The sequence below is a fragment of the Tasmannia lanceolata genome, unplaced genomic scaffold (genome assembly GCF_043159265.1).
Source record: "Tasmannia lanceolata isolate RefF3 unplaced genomic scaffold, GAP_Taslan_0.1 ptg000004l, whole genome shotgun sequence".
NCBI lineage: Eukaryota > Viridiplantae > Streptophyta > Magnoliopsida > Canellales > Winteraceae > Tasmannia > Tasmannia lanceolata.
The window spans coordinates 2,283,641-2,304,266 of NW_027518681.1; the positions used below are offsets into that span (position 1 = coordinate 2,283,641).

The 20,626-nt window shown below is 38.4% G+C and overlaps 1 protein-coding gene across 1 annotated transcript in view; it reads left to right on the top strand.

The window, feature by feature from the left end:
* The first annotated feature begins 9,570 nt into the window (after positions 1–9,570).
* LOC143876023 (Transducin/WD40 repeat-like superfamily protein) overlaps positions 9,571–20,626 on the top strand; it is a 35,038-nt gene continuing 23,982 nt past the window's right edge. The window contains exon 1 of the mRNA XM_077377628.1: positions 9,571–9,923. Within this exon, the coding sequence (XP_077233743.1) occupies positions 9,765–9,923 (159 nt within the window). The 5' untranslated portion in view covers positions 9,571–9,764. The remainder of the gene's footprint in view (positions 9,924–20,626) is intronic.

A 20,626-nucleotide genomic window follows, 5' to 3' on the forward strand; every position in this document is an offset into this window, starting at 1 on the left:
GCAAATATTTCCAAGAAAACATTTTCTTTTTCCCAAACGCTTTTGATAAAACATTTTCCAAAACACTAAAACATGTAATATAAATGATTTTGAAAATGCAAAATCACTAACAATGTTGGGAGGGAGATCTAGAAGTTATGGTAGTTCAACGAGGGGTAAGTGTACGAGACTTTGAGCACCCTTCATCCATGAAGATCCTTGTATCGAACATTCGTGGCTTGGGCTCTTTGACCAAAGAGGCCCATGTGAAGGAGGTTCTAAAAAAGACTAAACCTTACATCTTTTCCCTCTAAGTGACCAAGATCGAAGATTTCTCAATATCTGATCTTAGAGGCATTGGATGTGCAAAAAAATCTTGTTTCTTTGCTCTTAGTTCCAGGGGCTTTGAGGGAGGAATCGTCTGCACTTGGAATGGGTCTTTATTCTCCTTTGAGGATGAAGTCGACTCATTCTTGGTTTTGGTCCATAAGTATGCTATTTTATGAACTCAAGCAACTGGCTGGAGCCTGGGATGAGGATTTAGTTGTTCAGTGTTGGAGATATGACTTGAAAAGGCTATGATCTTAGCTATTCAAAAGCATTTAGTGTTTGTGTAGAAAGTGAAAATGCCAGCTTTCTATATGTTGATGTCATGTCCGAACGGGAGATGATACCATCTGCATCATAGGTCTCAAGGAAACTCGAGTGCAAGCCCCATAGATTCGTATACAGAACTAACCAATCATTTCAACCCTGATGTAATGGAAGCATTATGAGATCTGCTAGATGCTTTTCAGAGGCAGCATGGTAAGTTGATTTATCAAATCTGGTTTTGCATATGGAGTGGGAATGGTAATCCTGTTTATGCATACTACATAGTTTCCTCAGTTGACTCATAGGATTCGTAGATACCTTAAGTCATGACTTGAAGGGAGGATTCTATATTGATAACAGGGGTGCCTTTTCGATTATTTTTGCCATTTGGATTGGTTCTCAAGTAGGTAGCTGATCTACCTGTTATTAAACATTTGTTAGAAGCAACAACTGGTAGCCTTAAAATGTAAAAAAGCAACCTGTTGTTGCGAAATCTAGTCAGAAAGCAGAATTCAGGGCCGTAGTTCATGCAACATCCCACTTTACTTCCATACCAGAAAACTAGAAGACATACCTATGTTTACTAATACACTTTACCGAGTTAGGAATATTGATGCTTAGCTGGGCATGCATTGTGATTGGCCTCTTTTTCTTCGGAAGGGAATGACCCTGCTAGATTGCATGCCCGTTCTGGTAAAAATTATGTTTATGTATTTGTTTTTCCAGATGATCCGAGCAGGGTATCTTTGAGTCTCACAATATAATTGAAATTCTCTTGCACTTTCTATGAAACTCTTTGTAGTTTGAATGGCTAATGTGTTTCTTTTCCAGGACTATATTCTTTATTTCTTGATGTCCTTCCTGATCTGTGGGCAAGAAGCTATTGCTCGATGCCTTTTAACTCTCACTTGTTTGTGAGCTGTTGATACTTTCATGTTGAAAATTTGAGAACAGGAAAAAGGAATAAACAAACAAACATAATAGAAATGAACCTTGCAAAAAAAAAAAAAAAACAGAGAGAGAGAGATAGATAGAAATGAAATCGGTTGTCTATGCGTGCATTCACTTGTGCACACGTGTTTCTTCGTTTTTACAAAAGGAAAGGATGTAGAGCTTGTTTGTAGGATATATTGTTAATCCTCTCTTTGTTTTTCTTGTATATGACTAAGTTGTTATCCTTGCTCTTTGAACATAATTAAATTTAAAATTTTACATCAGACAAAAGAGAAGTCCTATTGTCTTGTGCATAGAGTCCTTTTGTGCTCCCTCTTAGGAAGCTAGCTGTTTGTACTTTTGCCATTTCTCAGTTGATAGTAATGGTTTTAAATTGGCTACCTTGTCTTTTCTTTGATTTTTTCTCTTCCACACCATTTTGCTTCTTGGTGGCAAGTTATCAGGTTTTGGTTACAGTGTGCATTTCGGTCAGGACAGAATTAGAAACATGTCGGTTTTGGATGAAAATGTTGTAAAAAAAAAACACGAATAGAAATATATGCAAATTACTGTCATTTAAGAATTAACTTCAGGTAAGTGCTGGAATAAGCACAAATACAAGTTAGAAAATCATCACATAAGTGAAAAAACTACCTATAATGATTTAACAAATATTATAAATATCATACAAATGTTTATACATAATAAAGACACCACATTTCATATGTAATACATGTAAATATCATTCTGTAACAGAGTGGTTTAACATACCACTAATGCTCGATTTTGATTTTGGTATGTGTTTCGATGGGAATGGAAACAGAAACATATCGGTTGTTTTGTCTCTGGTGGAAATTTAAAACCGTGCTCCAACTCTTATTCAAGTATCGTTTCTTTGTAATTCATTCTTTCTATGCTTCTTTAGCTACTCAACCCAACTCAACTCAACTCAACTCAACTAAGCCTTTGTCCCAGAACATTTCTTTGTAATGTATTCTTTCTATGCTTATATGCTTCTTTAGCTAACATTTATTAATTATGTAATCACTCGATGCAATCTTGTTTGAGTCAGTTTTGTCGTATGGTAATTAATATGATGAAACTTCACTTGTTACCTACTTTGGACTCTCAGAAAATGTTTTTATTTGCTGCATGATGAACCGCCCTGCCAGAGACAGGAATCCTATAACTTTTAGGTTCATGCTTAGAGATCTGATTGCCAATATTAATATTCATCTTAAACCTTCTAGCAATACCAATTACATTGCAGAAACCAGAAGAAGCAATTGGAAAATCAATTTTCTTCTGGAATGAACTTTGCATCTACCCATGTTTTCTCAGTTAACGCACATCTGCTTGCCTATTTCCATGCTATATCATCAGTGTTTTAGTAGCTGAAGTAGATCTCTATGGCAGGTCGCGGAAAGGGCCCTCTTCCTTTGGAACAACGATCACATCATAAGCTTGATCGCTCAGAACCGCATTGTCATTTTCCCCATAATCTTTGAATCGCTCGAGCATTACATACAGTCTCATTGGAATCAGGCAGTTCACGGGCTAACAGCGAATGTCCGAAAGATGTTCCTGGAGATGGACAATGAACTATTCGAAGAGTGCCAACGAAAGTATCAAGAGAGAGAGACACAGGCCAAAGGGTTGGAAGAGCAAAGGGAACTGTTATGGATGAGAATGGAACCTGTGGCTGCTGCCAAAGGTGGTGGGGAGGATATGGTTATGGTCAATTAGGTATTTTGTTCTGCACAAATTGGATATACTAATCTACACAATGAAGAGAGAAGGGCAAGAGTAAATTGTAATTTAAAATGTATCATTTGTGTTGTTGTGATGCAGATTATGAATGAATTGGTTTTGGAAGCATTTGTTATTTTCAAAGAGGGTTTTGTTATTGTCCTGTGTTCTCAATCAAAGCTTCTAAGGGAAGGGTGAAAATAAAACACATATAAGAGGATGGTAATGGATTTTGTAATGACTGCATTACAAAGAGCAGGTAGTGATTGTGATCATCCAAATGGGAATGCTGTAAATCATATCTTCCACACATCTCTTGAAGCATTATATCCTCCACGGGTCGATGATTTAAACCATTTATTTGTCTGTTCTCACCGTTTTGGTAAATTTGTAATCTTGTTTAACCTTTCATGGAAGCTTTGATGGAGGTAAAAGAGGAAAACCAAAAACTTAGCACAAGGATTTTATAATCCCGGAGTGTAAAATCCTGGATTTTACAAGCTAAAACCTGAATTTTATAAGCTAAAACCTGGATTGTAAAATTCCAGGATTGTAAAATGCAGTTTTTAGCTTTATTCCAGAGAAACTTTCGAGGTTAAGGATAGGAGGATCTAATATGACAGCTATTGGCGCTCATCTTGAATTTACGTCTGAATTGTGATTCCACAATACGAGAAAAAAGATGGAAATGTGAATAAATTAGAGGGGATTTGCTAGCGTCCATCGCAGAAGGAATTTCGCGGATGGTCTGTTGCATGTGACAACAGCCACACAGGCTCACTTTTGGACAGATTTGGTCTTCGTTCATGAGGTGGCCACTGTCACATGCAACAGACCATCTGCGAAATGCCTTCTGCGATGTAAGCTAGCAAATCCCAAATTATAAATGGAGATGAGAAATTTACCTACAATACAATCGAACATCAAGCTAGATGTCCATTTCAAGTTGAACATCTGTTTAAACTGTCTGCGATAGGCCCATGCGAAGTTTGTCTACGCATGGGCCGTATGTTCTGTCTGAGTAAACAAAACAATGTAGAATAGAAATAGGATTACACGTTTACAATCGACTGTCTTTTTTTATCTACTCAGATAGTCAGACCTAACATTAAGGCAGCATTGATTGCATCAAAGGGAACTAACGTGGTACATAATGTAAAAGGACTTCTTACCCTTATCCCAAAATTTGACTAAGGAATCTATAAAGGTTTTATGAAATTTCAAACTCGTCTAGCTTAAGTAAATGTCCAAAAGGGCTATTATGAAGGGATTCATAACGGTCTTTCCTCAACTTTAACTTCCTCATATCATTGCTGAACTACGAAGGACAGCATCTTGAAATGATGTATTTCTCATGCAAAAGTATTTATATGAAGACAAATGAAATAAACTTACTAAACCTGCAAATAATTAATTTGAATAAGATAATCACATATTAAATGTACCTTGATTGTCATCTTTTCACCCGTTGTAGCAAACTATAAAGATCTGTACAGACAGCAATGTATAACTAAATTCAGTTCAAAACTGTAAACAAAATCTTAACACCTACATACAGTAAACACACACACACACACACACACACACTAGATTGGTAATTCGACTTAAATAATTTTAAATATTATGATTACTGTTCAAACACGTACATTCAATAAAAACACACATTTTATATGTAAAATCTAATTATTTGTAAAATAAAAAAGTAAACCTAATTGCACAATAAATATTTAAAATCTTGTACAAACAGATAAATGCACAAAAGATTCGGTCGAACTTGTTCTAGAATCGGTATGACTCAGGCTCATCTCGGTCTGACTTCGGGTCATCGCGGTTTGACTCAGGATCATCGCTCATCTCGGCCAGACTCAGGATCATCTTGGTCAGACTTGGGTCAACTTGGTATGACTTGGGGTCATCACTCATCTCAGTCGAACTAAGGGAATGGCCCCGAGTCAAACTGAAACGAACCCGAATTCGACCTGAAATACCCTGAGTTGCCGGAATGTCCTCGAGATTGGTCGATTTTACCATAAATTTCATCGAAATGAACAAAAAACAAGATTTTTAACTGGTTGGAATGATAACAACCTTTGGACTGGAAAAATGGTTTCACTTGTTGTTTTTCTTGTCGATGGTTGGTAGTTGGAGAGAGAAAATGGAGTCTTCCACAAAGTTTTCACAGCCGAAAGTTGACGGTTCTTCCCTTACAACAAACAGGTCATTGGCCGACGATTTTCTGCTTAGCTTTCACAACTGAAGGAGGCAAGGCGACAATGACAAACGGTGAAAATGTAGTGGTGAGCAGTGGAAAAGAGAGAGGAGATTTTAAACAAGGTAAAACCGCCCTCAGAGGCATTTTAGACCTTTTCCATTTGGAGTTGCAATCCAATCAACTCTATTTCTGATGCTGTTTGCTGAAAATTTTCAAAATTTTTACATAGTTTATGAGTCATTTTTCCTTAAATTAAAGTAGTAAACTTTTCTAAAGGCTTTTGGTCCTTGTTAGCTACGAAAAAGGTGTGACATATCACATATGTACTCCAACAACAATCCTTTCAGTGGCAAGATGGAGAAGTCTCGGCTGTTTTGAAAATGCAAATCCCCCCCCCCCATTTTTTTTGGTGAAGGTGTTGACAGCAAAATAAGGAGACTGTGTAATTGGCACAAGATGATGGGAGGAGCGCATTCAAGAAGATGAGGGGTTATTGAAGGCAACCAAGAAAGTCTTGAAAATTAGATGGGAAAAGAATGCAAGGAGATTGAACAAGAATGCTAAGGAATTATGCTAAGAATGCAAACTACTAGTGGTGTTAATTTGAGAAAGAGAATGTGGGAGCAATGGTGGCCGGGCGGACGGCTAGATCGGCCATCCGCGGGAGAGAGCAGCTATTTGTCTTGTGGCCACTCCAAGATCGATGGCTTTGATACCATGTAAATTATTGAAGATTTCCACTAATCTTTGCTTATCTTACAATTAAGCCTAATGAGTGTTTATATAGAACACTCAAGAGGATAAACATAGAAACTAGTATCACAAGATTTATGTAAAGAGATTGGACAAGATATGAGAAGATAATCTCAATACCTAATCTAGCCTGCCTGCATAATCTTCCCCAATTAATCCAAATCAAATCTCGGAAGATGTGATTTTATTCTACATAATCAAACCATAGTTGCATAATCTAACCTACTCTTTGTAATACATCCAAGTTTAGTGAAATCTCTAGAATTTATAATGGTATCAAAGCAATAGGAAGATCAACGATCATTTTCTAAACTTGGATGCATTTACAAGAGGATCAATGTGTGCTTATATAGAGCACTTGCATGATAAACATGGAATGGAATCAAGATAATTCTAGAAGGAAATAATCCCTAATCAAATCTACCTAATCAAATCTACTTTCCTAATCTCTATTGCTTGCCTCTTCTAATCCATTTGCCTAATTTATCTAGTTGCCTCGTTTACCCAACTTACATAATCTACGTCCAAGATGATCCAACGGTGAGATCTTAACCCAATCTAACCGTTATTAGAGAATAAAATCAAATCATAGAATGATTGGGGTGGATTTTAGATTGATTGGGTTGGATTTTAGAATGATTTGATTAGGTGGTAGATTAAGGAAGAAGGCTAGATTAAGTAACAAGTTTAGATTAGGATTATCTCCCCAAATCATGTCATATCTCTTTCTATGTTTATTTTCTTCAGTGTTCTCTATATAAACACTCATTGGGCTTGATTGTAATGCATCCAAGAATAATAGAAAATATTCTCTTCAAAATTTAACATGGTATCAAAGCCAACGACCTTGGCTTGACCTCTCCACAAGTGCTTCCGTTCTCAGGCGGTCGGCCATCCGTCCGGACCAACATTGATCCCCTTAGCCTAGATCTTGCTCCTCTTTTTTTCTTTTTTTCCTCGTCTTGCCTTCATCCAACGTATCCCTCTTTCCCTATTCTCTGCCATTTTATTTTTGCTTCTGCAGAAACAGCAAGAAGATCAAAAGTTGAAGAAGGTTTATCTTTTGATGCTGCCCAGCTCTTCTTATGCAAAAAAAAGGGTGTATCCCCAATGTGATATTTGCACACCCCTTCCTCTTGTTCAAAGTGAAATCACCTCCAATATTTGATATCCGCCTCATCATTTTCCTTCCATTGGAACAATTGTCAATGTCATTCTTGTTCTACAATTGTTATTTGCTATCAAAAGCCGCTAGTTGTTGCTTCTCTTTATCTTCTCTTCATTTTCATTCTCTTTACCTTTCAACTTATATTTCAATCTTTGATTTTCTATTTCAGTTGAGGTGCCCTTCTTCGAGGTGCGTGCCTGAAATAATCACTCTACTCAGTTGAGGGGCCTCAATTCCTTGAGATTCGTGCCTGAGAGAGTCAATTTCCATGAGTATCGGTACTTGCCGACCTATGATGTCTTGCCCATCGAGGCCCATTCGCGACCATCGAGGCATCATTTTGCCAATCGAGGCATTGGTCCATTGTGACCCATTTCCAGAAGGTTCGGTATTCAAAACTGGCCTAAAGACTCGCCCATTCCGGCTTGAGTCCAATTCAGTTATTTGAGGCTCTGTGCATCTCATCTTTCATGCGACACATTCTTCAACAACAGGCGGCAATTCATCTTCAGCAATATCAACAACGGGCGGACATCAATCGTAACAGTGTGCATAAAAAAATGTTACATTTCTTTTTGGGGATATCTATTGTAATCAAATGTATATCGATTTCCAATCCATATACGTTTGAGGGGGCATATTAGAGAATAAAATCAATCATAGAATGATTGGGGTGGATTTTAGATTGATTTGATTAGGTGGTAGATTAAGGAAGAAAGCTAGATTAAGTAATAAGATTAGATTATGATTATCTCACCAAATCATGTCATATTTCTTTCTATGTTTATTTTCTTGAGTGTTCTCTATATAAACACTCATTGGGCTTGATTGTAATGCATCCAAGAATAATAGAAAATATTATCTTCAAAATTTAACAAGGCACAACAACGTGGGATATTTTGAACATATTTCTGTTTTCATGTTTTGAATTTTCTTTGTGAGAAGATGAAGGGAGAGAGATGGATAAGTTTGAAGGGGGAGAAGAAAAGGAGGAAGAAAAATAAAAGACATAAGAAGAGGACGAAGAAGAAGAAGAAGAATAAAAGGCAGACGAAGAAGATGAAGATGAAGATGAAGATGAAGATGAAGATGAAGATGAAGAAGAAGAAGAAAAGGAAGAAGGAACAAGAAGGGAGAGGCCTAACATTTGTGAATTTGTGAAAAGTAAAATATTGAAATTTTTCGAGAAGTAGAATGGTATTTTTATGTATTTTTTTTTTCAATACTAAAAGGATATTTTGACTAGTATTCTCAATAACTTTGAATTTAAGTGATAAATTCAGTAGGGCTGTCAACGGATCCACTTCAGATCGGATCCACCTATGTCTTAGTCACGATTCATTCAAATCCCTTATCGGTCAGATCAGATTCAGAGTGTTCTTCGGATCCTACTTCTTGTGTCCTGGTCACGATCCATTTCAAATCAGACTGTCCTAGTAGGTCCTACTTACAAAACAACAAAAAATCTCAGCTTTCTTCATTTGAAATGAACTCCAAAACTTCCTCCATCCAGAAAAGAATTAGTCATGATTTTGATTAAGAATATGATTTTATTGTTGAAAAGAACTCCAATGTTCGAGGGTGCGTGACGTTAAAACTTTCTAGTAACTAATCCTTGTTGAGGGTGAGTAACAAGTTTACAGGAAGAAAAACCGATTGAGGAAAGTAAGAGCAAATGATGTCTGGAAAAGAGGGAAGTTGAAAGTCGTAAGTTAAGCAATATTTACTTCATTTTTATGAAAATACCCCTTCTTTAAGACTTAATATAAGAAATACTTTGAGGGTATTCTAGTAAAAGGGGTTCGGATCGTGACTATCCCACGGAGTTTTTTGCCATGTCTTGAACACGATCCGAAATTTTTTAGATCTTACGAAGAGGATCCAAAATATGTCCATTAATCCTTCTAACGTGCACAAATCGTATCTAATAAGGTTCATATTCAGACTATCCATTAGACCGTCTGGGTCCATGACACCCCTAAAATTCAGGGATGATGTTTTGATAATGAGACAAATCCACCTTGTCTTTTATTAATCAACCACCTGTCCAAAGATATTACAAATTTACACATCTCAAAACCTATCGGCAGCCAATTAAAAGAAAACGAGGTGAGTTCGTCTCATTATCAAAAGCATTGTAGTGCAAATATCAGTAATCGTACTGTCCAAAAACAATATCTCCCTCTTCCAAAATCCCCAAAACTCGTCTCAAACTCTCCCCATGTTCAGCTTGACTACAACTCAGGAATGTAGAGAAAACTATATTATACAAAGGATTTTTTACATCTCGGATGATGATACTGTTATAGCGAAACCCTAATGGACCGATTTTAACTGTTTTTAGATTTCTAGCAAGATAATATCATCTTTACTCGGATGGAGGAAGAAACCACAGAAAAGAAGAATAAGGAGATTGATCCAGAGTTCTTCAGTTCTTTGCTTCAGCCATCAACTGCCGATTCAGATCCTGATTACATCGGGATTCGGAGACTTCTTCTCTACCGGAAGTTAGATTCCGGCATCGATCGGCGCAAGGTATGCGATTTCGCTTTGATTTTTCCATTATTTGAATGGATCTGAGAATGGATCTTGTATAGTTGCATCTAATTCATTCATTGTTGAGAGAATTATCTAGATTGCAATGCTGAATTGAATTCATTTATTAGTAGGTTTGTAATAACTTAGCATTTGAACTTTTGAACTTTTGGCTCCTCAAATAATTAAAATGTTCAAAGAGGAAAAAAAAAACTTTGCACATCAAACCCTAGAGGTTAGAGGAGATCTGGCCTACATTTGTTTTGCTGTCCTTCAGTTCATTGTAAAATGATATTGGATTGCCTTTCAATGATCTCGATCCATTAAGCATAGATCTAGATTTTGTAATATAAATTTCAGCAGAATCCAAACATGTATGGTAGATGTGTGAAATAGAAAGTTAAACTATTTGCTTTCTAAGGGAACATTTTACTAACAATTCACTGCCTTGCTGGAATTATTTCCATGGAATATTTACCACTGAAATATTTGATTTCAAAATCTCAAGTTTTCAGAATCTCTAGATAATACTCCAATCTGGGAGTGAAATTCAAAGGGACAGCAGAATTTTCAGAAGCAGAAATTTTAGATGCTGGATTTTCTGTAGTAACAAAATTCAGTTGTTGGAAACCTCCCTGGAATAAAATTTCAGCCCTTCAGCAGTCATTGCACAAAAGTACCTTCAAACAAACATCAAATGAAGAAGACAATATAACAGAAACAGTAGAAATATTCAAGTTTTTAATCTTGGCAACTTGAATGTAATCTGGAAATTTAAGCAAAAAATGACATAAATCCAAGTTCGCCTAGCTACAGCTTATTTATAGAGAGACGAACCCTAGGCTCTCTTAGACTCGGTAACCTATATAAACTTCTAAGGCCAAGTATCTATTTATGATTTCTCTGAGTTAGAACCCAAAAATTGCAGGTGCCGGAATTTCTGTAGTATAAAAAAATCAGTTGTTGGAAGCATGGTTTGAAATTTCGGTTTCGATACCGGTTTTGGACCGATGAAATTTCGGTCAAAATTCGGTACAACAAATAAATGACTATTTTATTCAATAGGAAAAATTATTAAAAAAATGCAAAGTTTTGTCTAAATTGTGGATAAAGGGCAGTGATTTGAAAATTATAAAAAACGTGTTGTCAGGTGAGAGAAGATAGCTTTTAGGACAAATATACCCCTCATACCTCTTTTTCCCTCCACCTTTTTCAGCTATCCCTATACACTTATTACCTTCTCACCTACCACCTTCTTTTTCCTCAAGGTTTTTCTAACGTGGAAAACTCCATGAGAGGGTTTTGAAGGTTGCCATTTACCTACCACCTTCTTCTTCCTCAAGGCTTCATGGAAGGTTTTTGAAGCTTGCCATTGCCATTGTAGTTGTGGAAAAAAACTCCATTACCAACGTTTCCAAGCTCCATTACCATTGTAGTGTTGAAAAAAAAAACTCCATTTGCAATGTGATAAAGCTCCATTGCCATTGTAGTTTTGGAAAAAAGCCCATTGCCAACGTGATATAGCACCATTGCCATTGTAGTTTCGAAAAAAATCTCCATTGCTTATTTGGGTGATAAACATAGCTTCGGTTAGGTTTAACATCTTCTCTCTATGTATATCTTTAGTAATTGAGGGGGTCTGTGTATCGGATAAGGTGAAGATTATTGCGGAAATTTCTGGGTTTTACAAGGCTTTGTACTCAGCCGATGGGATGCTTCGTCCAATTCTTCAAGAGATTCCGTTTGATAGTTTAAGCCTGGAGGAATCTGCTTTACTGGAAATTCCGTTTTCCGAGGAGGAAATTAGGAAAGCATTGTTCTCTTTACCCAAAGATAAAGCTCCTGGTCCAAATGGTTTCTGTTTGGCCTTTTTTCAACTATGTTGGGAAGCTGTTAAATCTGACTTACTAAAATTTTTCCATGAATTTTTTGAGGGAGCAGTTCTTGACAAAGGGACGGGTGCTACTTTTATTTCTCTAATTCCAAAGATCGAAGGGGCGTCAAAAGTATCGGATTTTCGTCCGATTAGTTTGGTGGGCAGCCTGTACAAAGTTCTTGCCAAGGTTTTGGCGGATCGCCTCAAAGTCGTTTTACCATCAATTATTTCGGATTGTCAAAGTGCTTTCATAAGTAACAGACAAATTCTTGATTGTTCTTTGATAGCTAATGAAGCTATCGATTTTTACAGAACGAATGGGGAAGGAGGGATTATCTGCAAGCTTGATATTGAGAAGGCCTATGACAGGGTGGACTGGGGAGCTTTAGATTATCTGCTGGGTAGAATGGGCTTTGGTGGCCGTTGGAGATGGTGGATCCGAAACTGTTTAGCGTTTGCTTGGTTCTCGGTGCTGATCAACGGCTCCGCCAAAGGATTTTTCAAATCATCTAGAGGTTTGAGGCAGGGAGACCCATTGTCTCCTTTTCTTTTTGTGATAGTAGCAGAATCCCTTTGCAGATTGGTGAAAAAAGGGAGTGCCTTGGGTCTCTTCGAAGGGTTTCTAATAGGCAACAATAGGGTCGAAGTATCGATTCTTCAATTTGCGGACGATACTCTCCTGTTTTGCCATCCGGTAGTCTCCCACATTCTAAATCTGAAAGCAATCTTAAGGTGTTATGAGATGGTTTCGGGTCAAAGATCCAATTTCGCGAAATCCAGGCTATATGCAATCAACGTTCCCGAGTGCGACGCTTCCTCCTTTGCAGTTATCTTGGGTTGTGCCTTCGACTTTCTACCAGCTTCGTATCTTGGCCTTCCGCTCGGAGTGGGAAGACCAAACAAAAATTTATGGATCCCCATTATTCACAGAATTGAGCGGAGATTGAAACCTGGAAGCGTAACTTGGTATCCAAAGGTGGTAGGCTGGTTCTCCTAAAGGCAGTTTTATCAAATATTCCGATATATTTTCTCTCTTTTTTTAAATGCCCTGTGAGTGTAGCTCAGAGAATTGAGCAAATCTGGAGAAGATTTTTGTGGGGAGGATCCGGTTCTTCAAAAGGGATTCCTCTGGTTAAATGGAGTGCGGTTTGTCTCCCTATAAAGAATGGAGGATTGGGTCTTAGGAGGGTTCAAGGTTTTAACAAGGCTCTATTGGGAAAGTGGCTTTGGAGGTTTGGCGAAGAACAGTCGTCTTTGTGGGTTAGAGTTATTGGAAGTAAGTATGGGTTCTCGAAAGGAAACTGGTGCTCCTCTGACAATTATAAATTCAAAGGCGTCTCGGTGTGGAGGGATATTTTGCAGGAGGAGGCTCTTTTTTCGAAAGGCATTCGCTTCAAGGTTTATGTGGGGGATAGGATTCGTTTTTGGCTGGATCCTTGGTGCTCGGCTGCGCCTCTCAAGGAGCTTTACCCTGACTTATTTATGGTGTCGTCTCAAAAAGGGGCTTGGGTCAAGGACTGCTTTGAAAGAGTGAATGCGAAAGTGGTATGGACTCCCAAGTTTAGAAGAGCCTTTTTTGATAGAGAATTAAATTCTCTCCAAGAATTCCTATCTCAATTAGAAGCTTGCTATATTAAGAAAGTGGGTGCTGATAGACGAGTTTGGATTTGGAGCCCTTCTGGTGTATTTTCAGTTAAATCTTTTTACCATCACATGTTTTTTAGTTTAGCAGAGCCTTTGTCTTCCACAATTTGGAAATTCTTGTGTCCGCCGAGAGTTGCTTTCTTTGGGTGGTCAGTTTGCAATGGTCGCATTCAGACAATGGATTTTTTGAGGAAGCGTGGAATGTATTTGGTGGATCACTGTCCTCTTTGCTTATCTGAAGGCGAATCAGTAGATCACCTTTTCATTCATTGTAAGGTAGCTAGAGTCATTTGGGGTCTCATTCTCGCTCGCTTTGGGGTCTGCTGGGTCCCATCCAAAACCTTGGCCGACTTCATTAGGAGTTGGGAGTGGAATCCTTGGAGAAAGAAAGGCCGGATTCTCTGGAAGATGTGCCTTCTGGCGTCGTGGTGGTTCTTCTGGAAAGAGAGGAATGCGCGGGTTTTTGAAGGAGTGGCAAGGTCTCCCTATTGGATTTATGTAAAGCTTATAGCTGCTGTTATATCTTGGGCTCGGAGCCTCCCTTTGTTTCGCTTTGTTTCAGCTTTCGACCTCTGGGAAGGTTGGGCAATCATCTGTAAGGAAGGGGTCCGCAAAGTGAAAATCTTCCAACCCTGGTCTCCTCCTTCAGATGGGCAATTGAAGCTTAACTTCGATGGTTCGTCTCTTGGCAACCCTGGAGAGGCAGGCATTGGGGGTTTATGTAGAAATGTCAAGGGGGAAGTTTTTTGGGCTTACTCGGGTCCTATCGGAGTGGCGGACTCAAACGAAGCAGAGGTCAGAGCAGCCCATTGCGAGATCAAATTTTTGGCTACCTCGGCTTTTGACAAAATTATTGTGGAAGGGGATTCCTTAAATGTAATTCGATGGCTTTCGGGTGAGGCAATCCCTCCTTGGAGATTTTTGCTGCTTTTCGAGGAGATCGAGGATCTGGTTCAGGGTTTTTCTATTGCTTTTGACCATGTTAGGAGATCAGCCAATGCTGAAGCAGATTCTCTAGCTAGGGGAGGTGTTTTTAGAGCAGATTTAGAGTGGTTTGATTATCTTCCTCCTTGACTTATTGTATTTTCTTCTATTCTCTTTGTTCCTCTTCAGGACTATCTCGGTTCTTTTTTAATATAAATCTGCCTTATTCAAAAAAAAATAAAAATAATCTTGTTTGGTTACATGTTAGAACCTAGTGGTTCCGTGGTAAAAAATGTGGTTCCGGGGTAGAAAATGTGGTTCCCTAGTGGTTCCGAGGTATAAAATGTGGTTTTGTAGTAGTTCCGGGGTATAAAATGTGGTTCCCTAGTGGTTCCGGGGTATAAAATGTGGTTCCCTAGTGGTTTCGGGGTATAAAATGTGGTTCCCTAGTTGTTCCGAGGTATAAAATGTGGTTCACTAGTGGTTGCTGTGTATAAAATGTGGTTCCCTAGTGGATATGGGGTATAAAATGTGGTTCCCTAATGGTTCCGAGGTATAAAATGTTGTTCCCTAGTGGTTCCAGAGTAGAAAATGTAGTTCCCTAGTGGTTCCAAGGTATAAAATGTGGTTCCCTAGTTGTTCCGGGCTATAAAATGTGGTTCCCTAGTGGTTCTGAGGTATAAAATGTGGTTCCCTAGTGATTCCGGGGTAGAAAATGTGGTTCCGTAGTGGTTCCAGGGTAGAAAATGTGGTTCCGTAGTGGTTCGAGGGTAGAAAATGTGGTTCCGTAGTGGTTGCAGGGTATAAAATGTTGTTCCGTAGTGGTTCTGGAGTAGAAAATGTGGTTCCCTAGTGGTTCTGAAGTATAAAATGTGGTTCCCTAGTTGTTCCGAGGCATAAAATGTGGTTCCCTAGTTGTTCCGGGGTATAAAATGTGGTTCCCTAGTGGTTCCGGGGTATAAAATGTGGTTCCCCAGTGGTTCCGGGGTATAAAATGTGTTTCCCTAGTGGTTCCGGGGTAGAAAATGTGTTTCGTTAGTGGTTCCGGGGTATAAAATGTGGTTCCCCAGTGGTTCCGGGGTATAAAATGTGGTTCCCTAGTGGTTCCAGGGTAGAAAATGTGGTTCCCACGCCGGGCCTGTACGGGCCGGGTCGACCCGCGGGTCACTCGGATTTTTGCCCTATTTTTTAAGATGTTTTTGGGAAATGTTATCCGCACTACCGTATTTTGATGAGGACACTCCTCACTTTATTAAAAGTACGGTATGGCCCGCACCATAGGATGATCCAAACCGTCCATTAGATGGGCCACAGCCTAAATAGGTTGTGCCCCAAAAAGCATTTCCATAGGTTGATCCTAACCCTCTGATCAGAACGTTAGAGGGTTGGTCCTAACCCTTTATAGATCGGAGGGTTAGGATCATCAACCTATGAAAATGATTTTTGGGACACAACCTATTTAGGCTGTGGCCCATCTAATTGACGCTTTGGATCATCCTATTGGGGGGGCCATACCGTATTTTTAATTAAGTGAGGAGTGCCCTCATCAAAATACAGTAGTGTGGATAACATTTCCCTTTTTTTGTATAGGAATTTGCTAGCCACCTTTGCCGAGGCCACTTCTCGGCTTGTGGCGCATCCTTTGATGCAAAGATTGGTAGAATTAATATGGGTGTAAAGGTGGCTAGCAAAAATATAATTTCAAAAAATAGTAATCATTACAGATTTGTGGCTGAAGTGCTAAGTTTTAAATGAAAAATTACGAAAAAATTGAAGCAAAGTAGTAAAATTACGAAAAAAATACCAAAAAGATGCACTAACATATGACAATTACCGAACTACAAAGTCCGACTGTCTTTCGTCGGAAGTCCGAACGTTTGTTCGGAAGTCCGAACAAACCTTCGGACTTCCGAATAGAACCAATATTTTGGTTACGTATACTGGCTTTCATTCGGAAGTCCGAAGTTTTGTTCGGACTTCCGACGGAAGCCAGTAGAATAGGGATAATTCCAAAGATTTTTATTTTCAAATTGAGTAATAATTCCAAGGATAATAGGGATATACATTGTGATCTTAGTGTCATGCAGACAACCATAAATTGAAGCTTGGTTTTGGTGTTTTAGAATAAAAAAATGCAAAGAAAATGGATTTATCTTGAAAATGGGGAAAACAACAAAATTCAGTTTTAAGCTCAAAATTCATTTTCTTTGCATTTTGTAACACTGCTTCGATAAGTTTATCATGAATAAACCCTCATGAATATCAAACCCTGTTGTAAATGGCAATCTTCAAAACCCTTCCATGGAGTTTTCCATGTTAGAAAAGTCTTGAGGAAGAAGAAGGTGGTAGGTGAGAAGGTAATAAGTGCATAGGGATAGGTGCAAAAAGGTGGAGAGAAAAAATAGGTAGGAGGGGTATATTTGTCCTAAAAGCCATCTTCTCTCACCCGACAACACATTTTTTATAAATTTCAAATCACTACCCTTTATTCACAATTTAAACAAGACTTTGTATTTTTTTAATAATTTTCCCTATTCAATATTAAATTTCGGCCGAAATTATCGAAATTTTGGTGAAATATTAAATTAATCTAAAAAAAACAGGTATTTTGGGTTAAATTTCGGGAAAAACGAAATTTCGCCCGAAATTCTGAAATTTCGCCCGAAATAAAATACCGTTTCGGATAATGTTGATTTCGGTGTCAGTCTCCACCGAGAAATTTCGGATTTCGGTCGAAATTTAAAACCATGGTAGGAAGCCTCAATGCAATAAAATTTCAGCCCTTCAGCAATCACAGCACAAAACTACCTTCAATTAAACATCAAACGTAAAGACTGTATAGCAAGAGCACTCGAACTCATGTGGAACAAGCAGCAGAAATATTCAACTTTTCAAACTCAGCTTCTTGAAAAAATAAACTAGAAATTCCAGAAAAAAGATGACATAAATTCCATGAAATTTGTCACTCTTCATTGCTACGGATTATTTATAGAGAAACAACCTTTAAGACTCTGTCAGACTTATTAACTAAAATAAAGTTGGAAGGCCAAGTACCTACTTATGATTTGTCAGAGTTAGAACCCAAAAATTACAGAATTTTTGGGCTCAAGTTTTTTTTATTTTATTTTAAAGAATGGTAGAAATATTCAAGTTTTTAATCTTGGCAACTTGAATGTAAGCTGGAAATTTAAGCAAAAAATGACATAAATCGAAGTTGACCCCCCTAGGTAGCTACAGCTTATTTATAGAGAGATGAACCCTAGTCCCTAGGCTCTTTGACTCGGTAGCCTATATAAACTTCTAAGGCCAAGTATCTATTTATGATTTCGCTGAGTTAGAACCCAAAAATTGCAGGTGCCGGAAATTTCTGTAGTATAAAAAATTCAGTTGTTGGAAGCCTCAATGCAATAAAACTTCAGCCCTTCAGCAATCACAGCACAAAACTACCTTCAATTAAACATCAAACGTAAAGACTGTATAGCAAGAGCACTCGAACTCATGTGGAACAAGCAGCAGAAATATTCAACTTTTCAAGCTCAGCATCTAGAAAAATAAACTAGAAATTTCAGAAAAAAGATGACATAAATTCCATGAAATTTGTCACTCTTCATTGCTACAGATTATTTATAGAGAAACAACCTTTAAGACCCTGTCAGACTTATTAACTCAAATAAAGTTGGAAGGCCAAGTACCTACTTATGATTTGTCAGTTAGAACCTAAAAATTACAGAATTTTTGCAAGAAAAATCAAATCGTAAACCCACTAAATGCTTCAACCTTTAATCAATTTGGTATCATCAATTGGATGTGCAAATCTGACCAACTTCTAATCAACTTGGTATCATCGGTTGGATATGCAAATCTGACCTTAACTCTTCTGCAATATGCTTTAAAAACTTTTCTAATTTTTTTTTTTTTTTTGAATTTTTGGAACTGCTGGGTATGCAGGTTGTAGACTCCTGCAATAAGGGCTCTTTAAAACCAGACAAAATTAGTCCAAAAATTTATGGAAAAATCAAATTTAATCTAGCTTATGAACATGGGTGGGTGGGTTCTGGAAGTTTGGCAGCATTTTGACAAGATGGGCCCCACCTGCCGACGTCAGCAGGCGGTCGATTGATGTCATGGAGGAGTCAGCAGCGCGCGCGTGCACACACCACATTCTTCGTTTTCCTGAAATAGGCCTTAATGGGTATTGGATTGTTCTGGAAGTTTGGCAGCATTTTGACCAGATGGGCCCCACCTGCCGACATCAGCAGGTGGTCGACTGATGTCATGAAGGCAGCAAACACACACACACACACACACACACACCACATTTTTCTTCTTGAAATAGAGTCTTAATGGCTCTTGAAAGGTTTTGAACCTGAATTTCTACGAAATTGGAGGGCAGTCATATGGGAGAAGCAAATTGCGGAGAAAATTGCGCCGAAGTGGAAAGCACCACCTCCGGGATGGTTGAAGCTAAACTTTGATGGCAGCTCAATTGGAAATCCAGGTCAATCTGGGATAGGTGGAGTTATCAGGGATGACAAAGGGAACATTGTGATGACGTATTCTGGACCAGTGGGGATCTGCGACGCTAATGAAGCTTGTGATGACGTATTCTGGACCAATGGGGATCTGCGACGTTAATGAAGCTGAAGTAAGGGCACTTCTATTTGGGTTAAAATGGTTCTCAGCCAACAAGAAGGGGCCATTAATTATTGAGGGGGATTCAACAAACACAGTCACGTGGGCCACGGAAAAGTCGATAGGACCTTTGCGGATACAAAATTACATCGCAGAAATCCGTGATTTGGTTAGAAGAATCTGCCCCAAAATCGAGCACAGAAGGAGATCTGCAAATGAAATGGCGGAGCAGCTGGCAAAACAAGGCGTCACACTGGTATCGATGTCCATTGTCAATGCAGATATCAACTGACGGGTGTTAGGAGGGATAATTTGAACCCATTGGATTAAGTGTTGACCACATCCAGGATGGTTTTTTCTTATGTTGCGCTTGTGGGACAACTTGTCCCCTCGAATGTAACTTTCGTGCTATTAATAAACGTCAATTTAAAAAAAAAAAAAAAAAACCTGAATTTCTACATCCACATTATACAAAAATAAAGAATATTTATTCTTCTAACATCAAAATTCTAAAAAAATATTACCTTTGAAATTTCTTATTAAGATTCCTAAACACATAAGACCTCAGCTCAACAAGCAATTTGTTCCTAATTATTTTTCTTGTAAATTTAAATGGGACATAGCTTGACCCAAAAGACACCCCCGTGAGAACACTATTTTCATTTACGTTGATACAGCCACCACAGGCAACTTGAAACAACCTAAACGGAGCTTTAATGGTACAGAAACCGTTGCTACATGAAAAACCTACTTAGACCTTGACTTTAGGGAGGGCCCACCACACTAATAACTTTAAAATGAGTCCCAACACTAAAGCATTGTGATTAAATATGATGGGTGTAAGCCCAAGGGTTCTCATGGGTCTAATCATTCACCTTACCTTCTTGTTTTGATGTTAGCAAACTAAATTGATTAGCATTTATGGACTGATGTGTTGCTTTGAGGTGTTGTGTTGTTTACAGGATTTCATGTCATAATTGCCATTACACAACTCAACTCAACACATGGCTTGTGGATCAAGGAGCAAAGGAATCAAGAGCTTGCACTCACAGTGAAGACATCACCATTTGGAGGATGTTCGAATCAAGAAGCTCAAGTTCAAGATTCCACAAGCTGCCTAGCAAGTGTCAAGAAGGAGCTTGAAGTTGAACATGCCATGGTGACACCTCATATACCTTAACATGCATTGAAGATTGGAGGACAAGTTACGAGAGCCAAGACAAGGTCAAGATGTTCACCAAAGCAGAAGAAGTCCAAGAAAGTGCAAATGAGCCTATACATTCCAAGAAGACTCAAGGTTTACATCTTTTAGATTGTATTGGGAGTCCTCTTGATTTTATGTTTAAATGCACTTTCAAAAGGTTTTCAAATGGTTTTTATACTTAACATTTTACATCTTTGAAAACCATCAACACACTCAAAAATGTGTTTTGAAAACCTAGGACTTAAGCCCAAAGACCATGGCCCAAAAGCTCCTGATCTTTTAAAGTTAAAATGGAATTTTACACAGGGCCGGTCGACCGGGGTGTCCCGGGCGACCGCAGCAAGGTAGCTGGAAATCCAGCACTTGTTGAATTTTATCGGGTCGGTCGACCGCTGAGGTGTCCTTGGAACGCCAGGAACAATC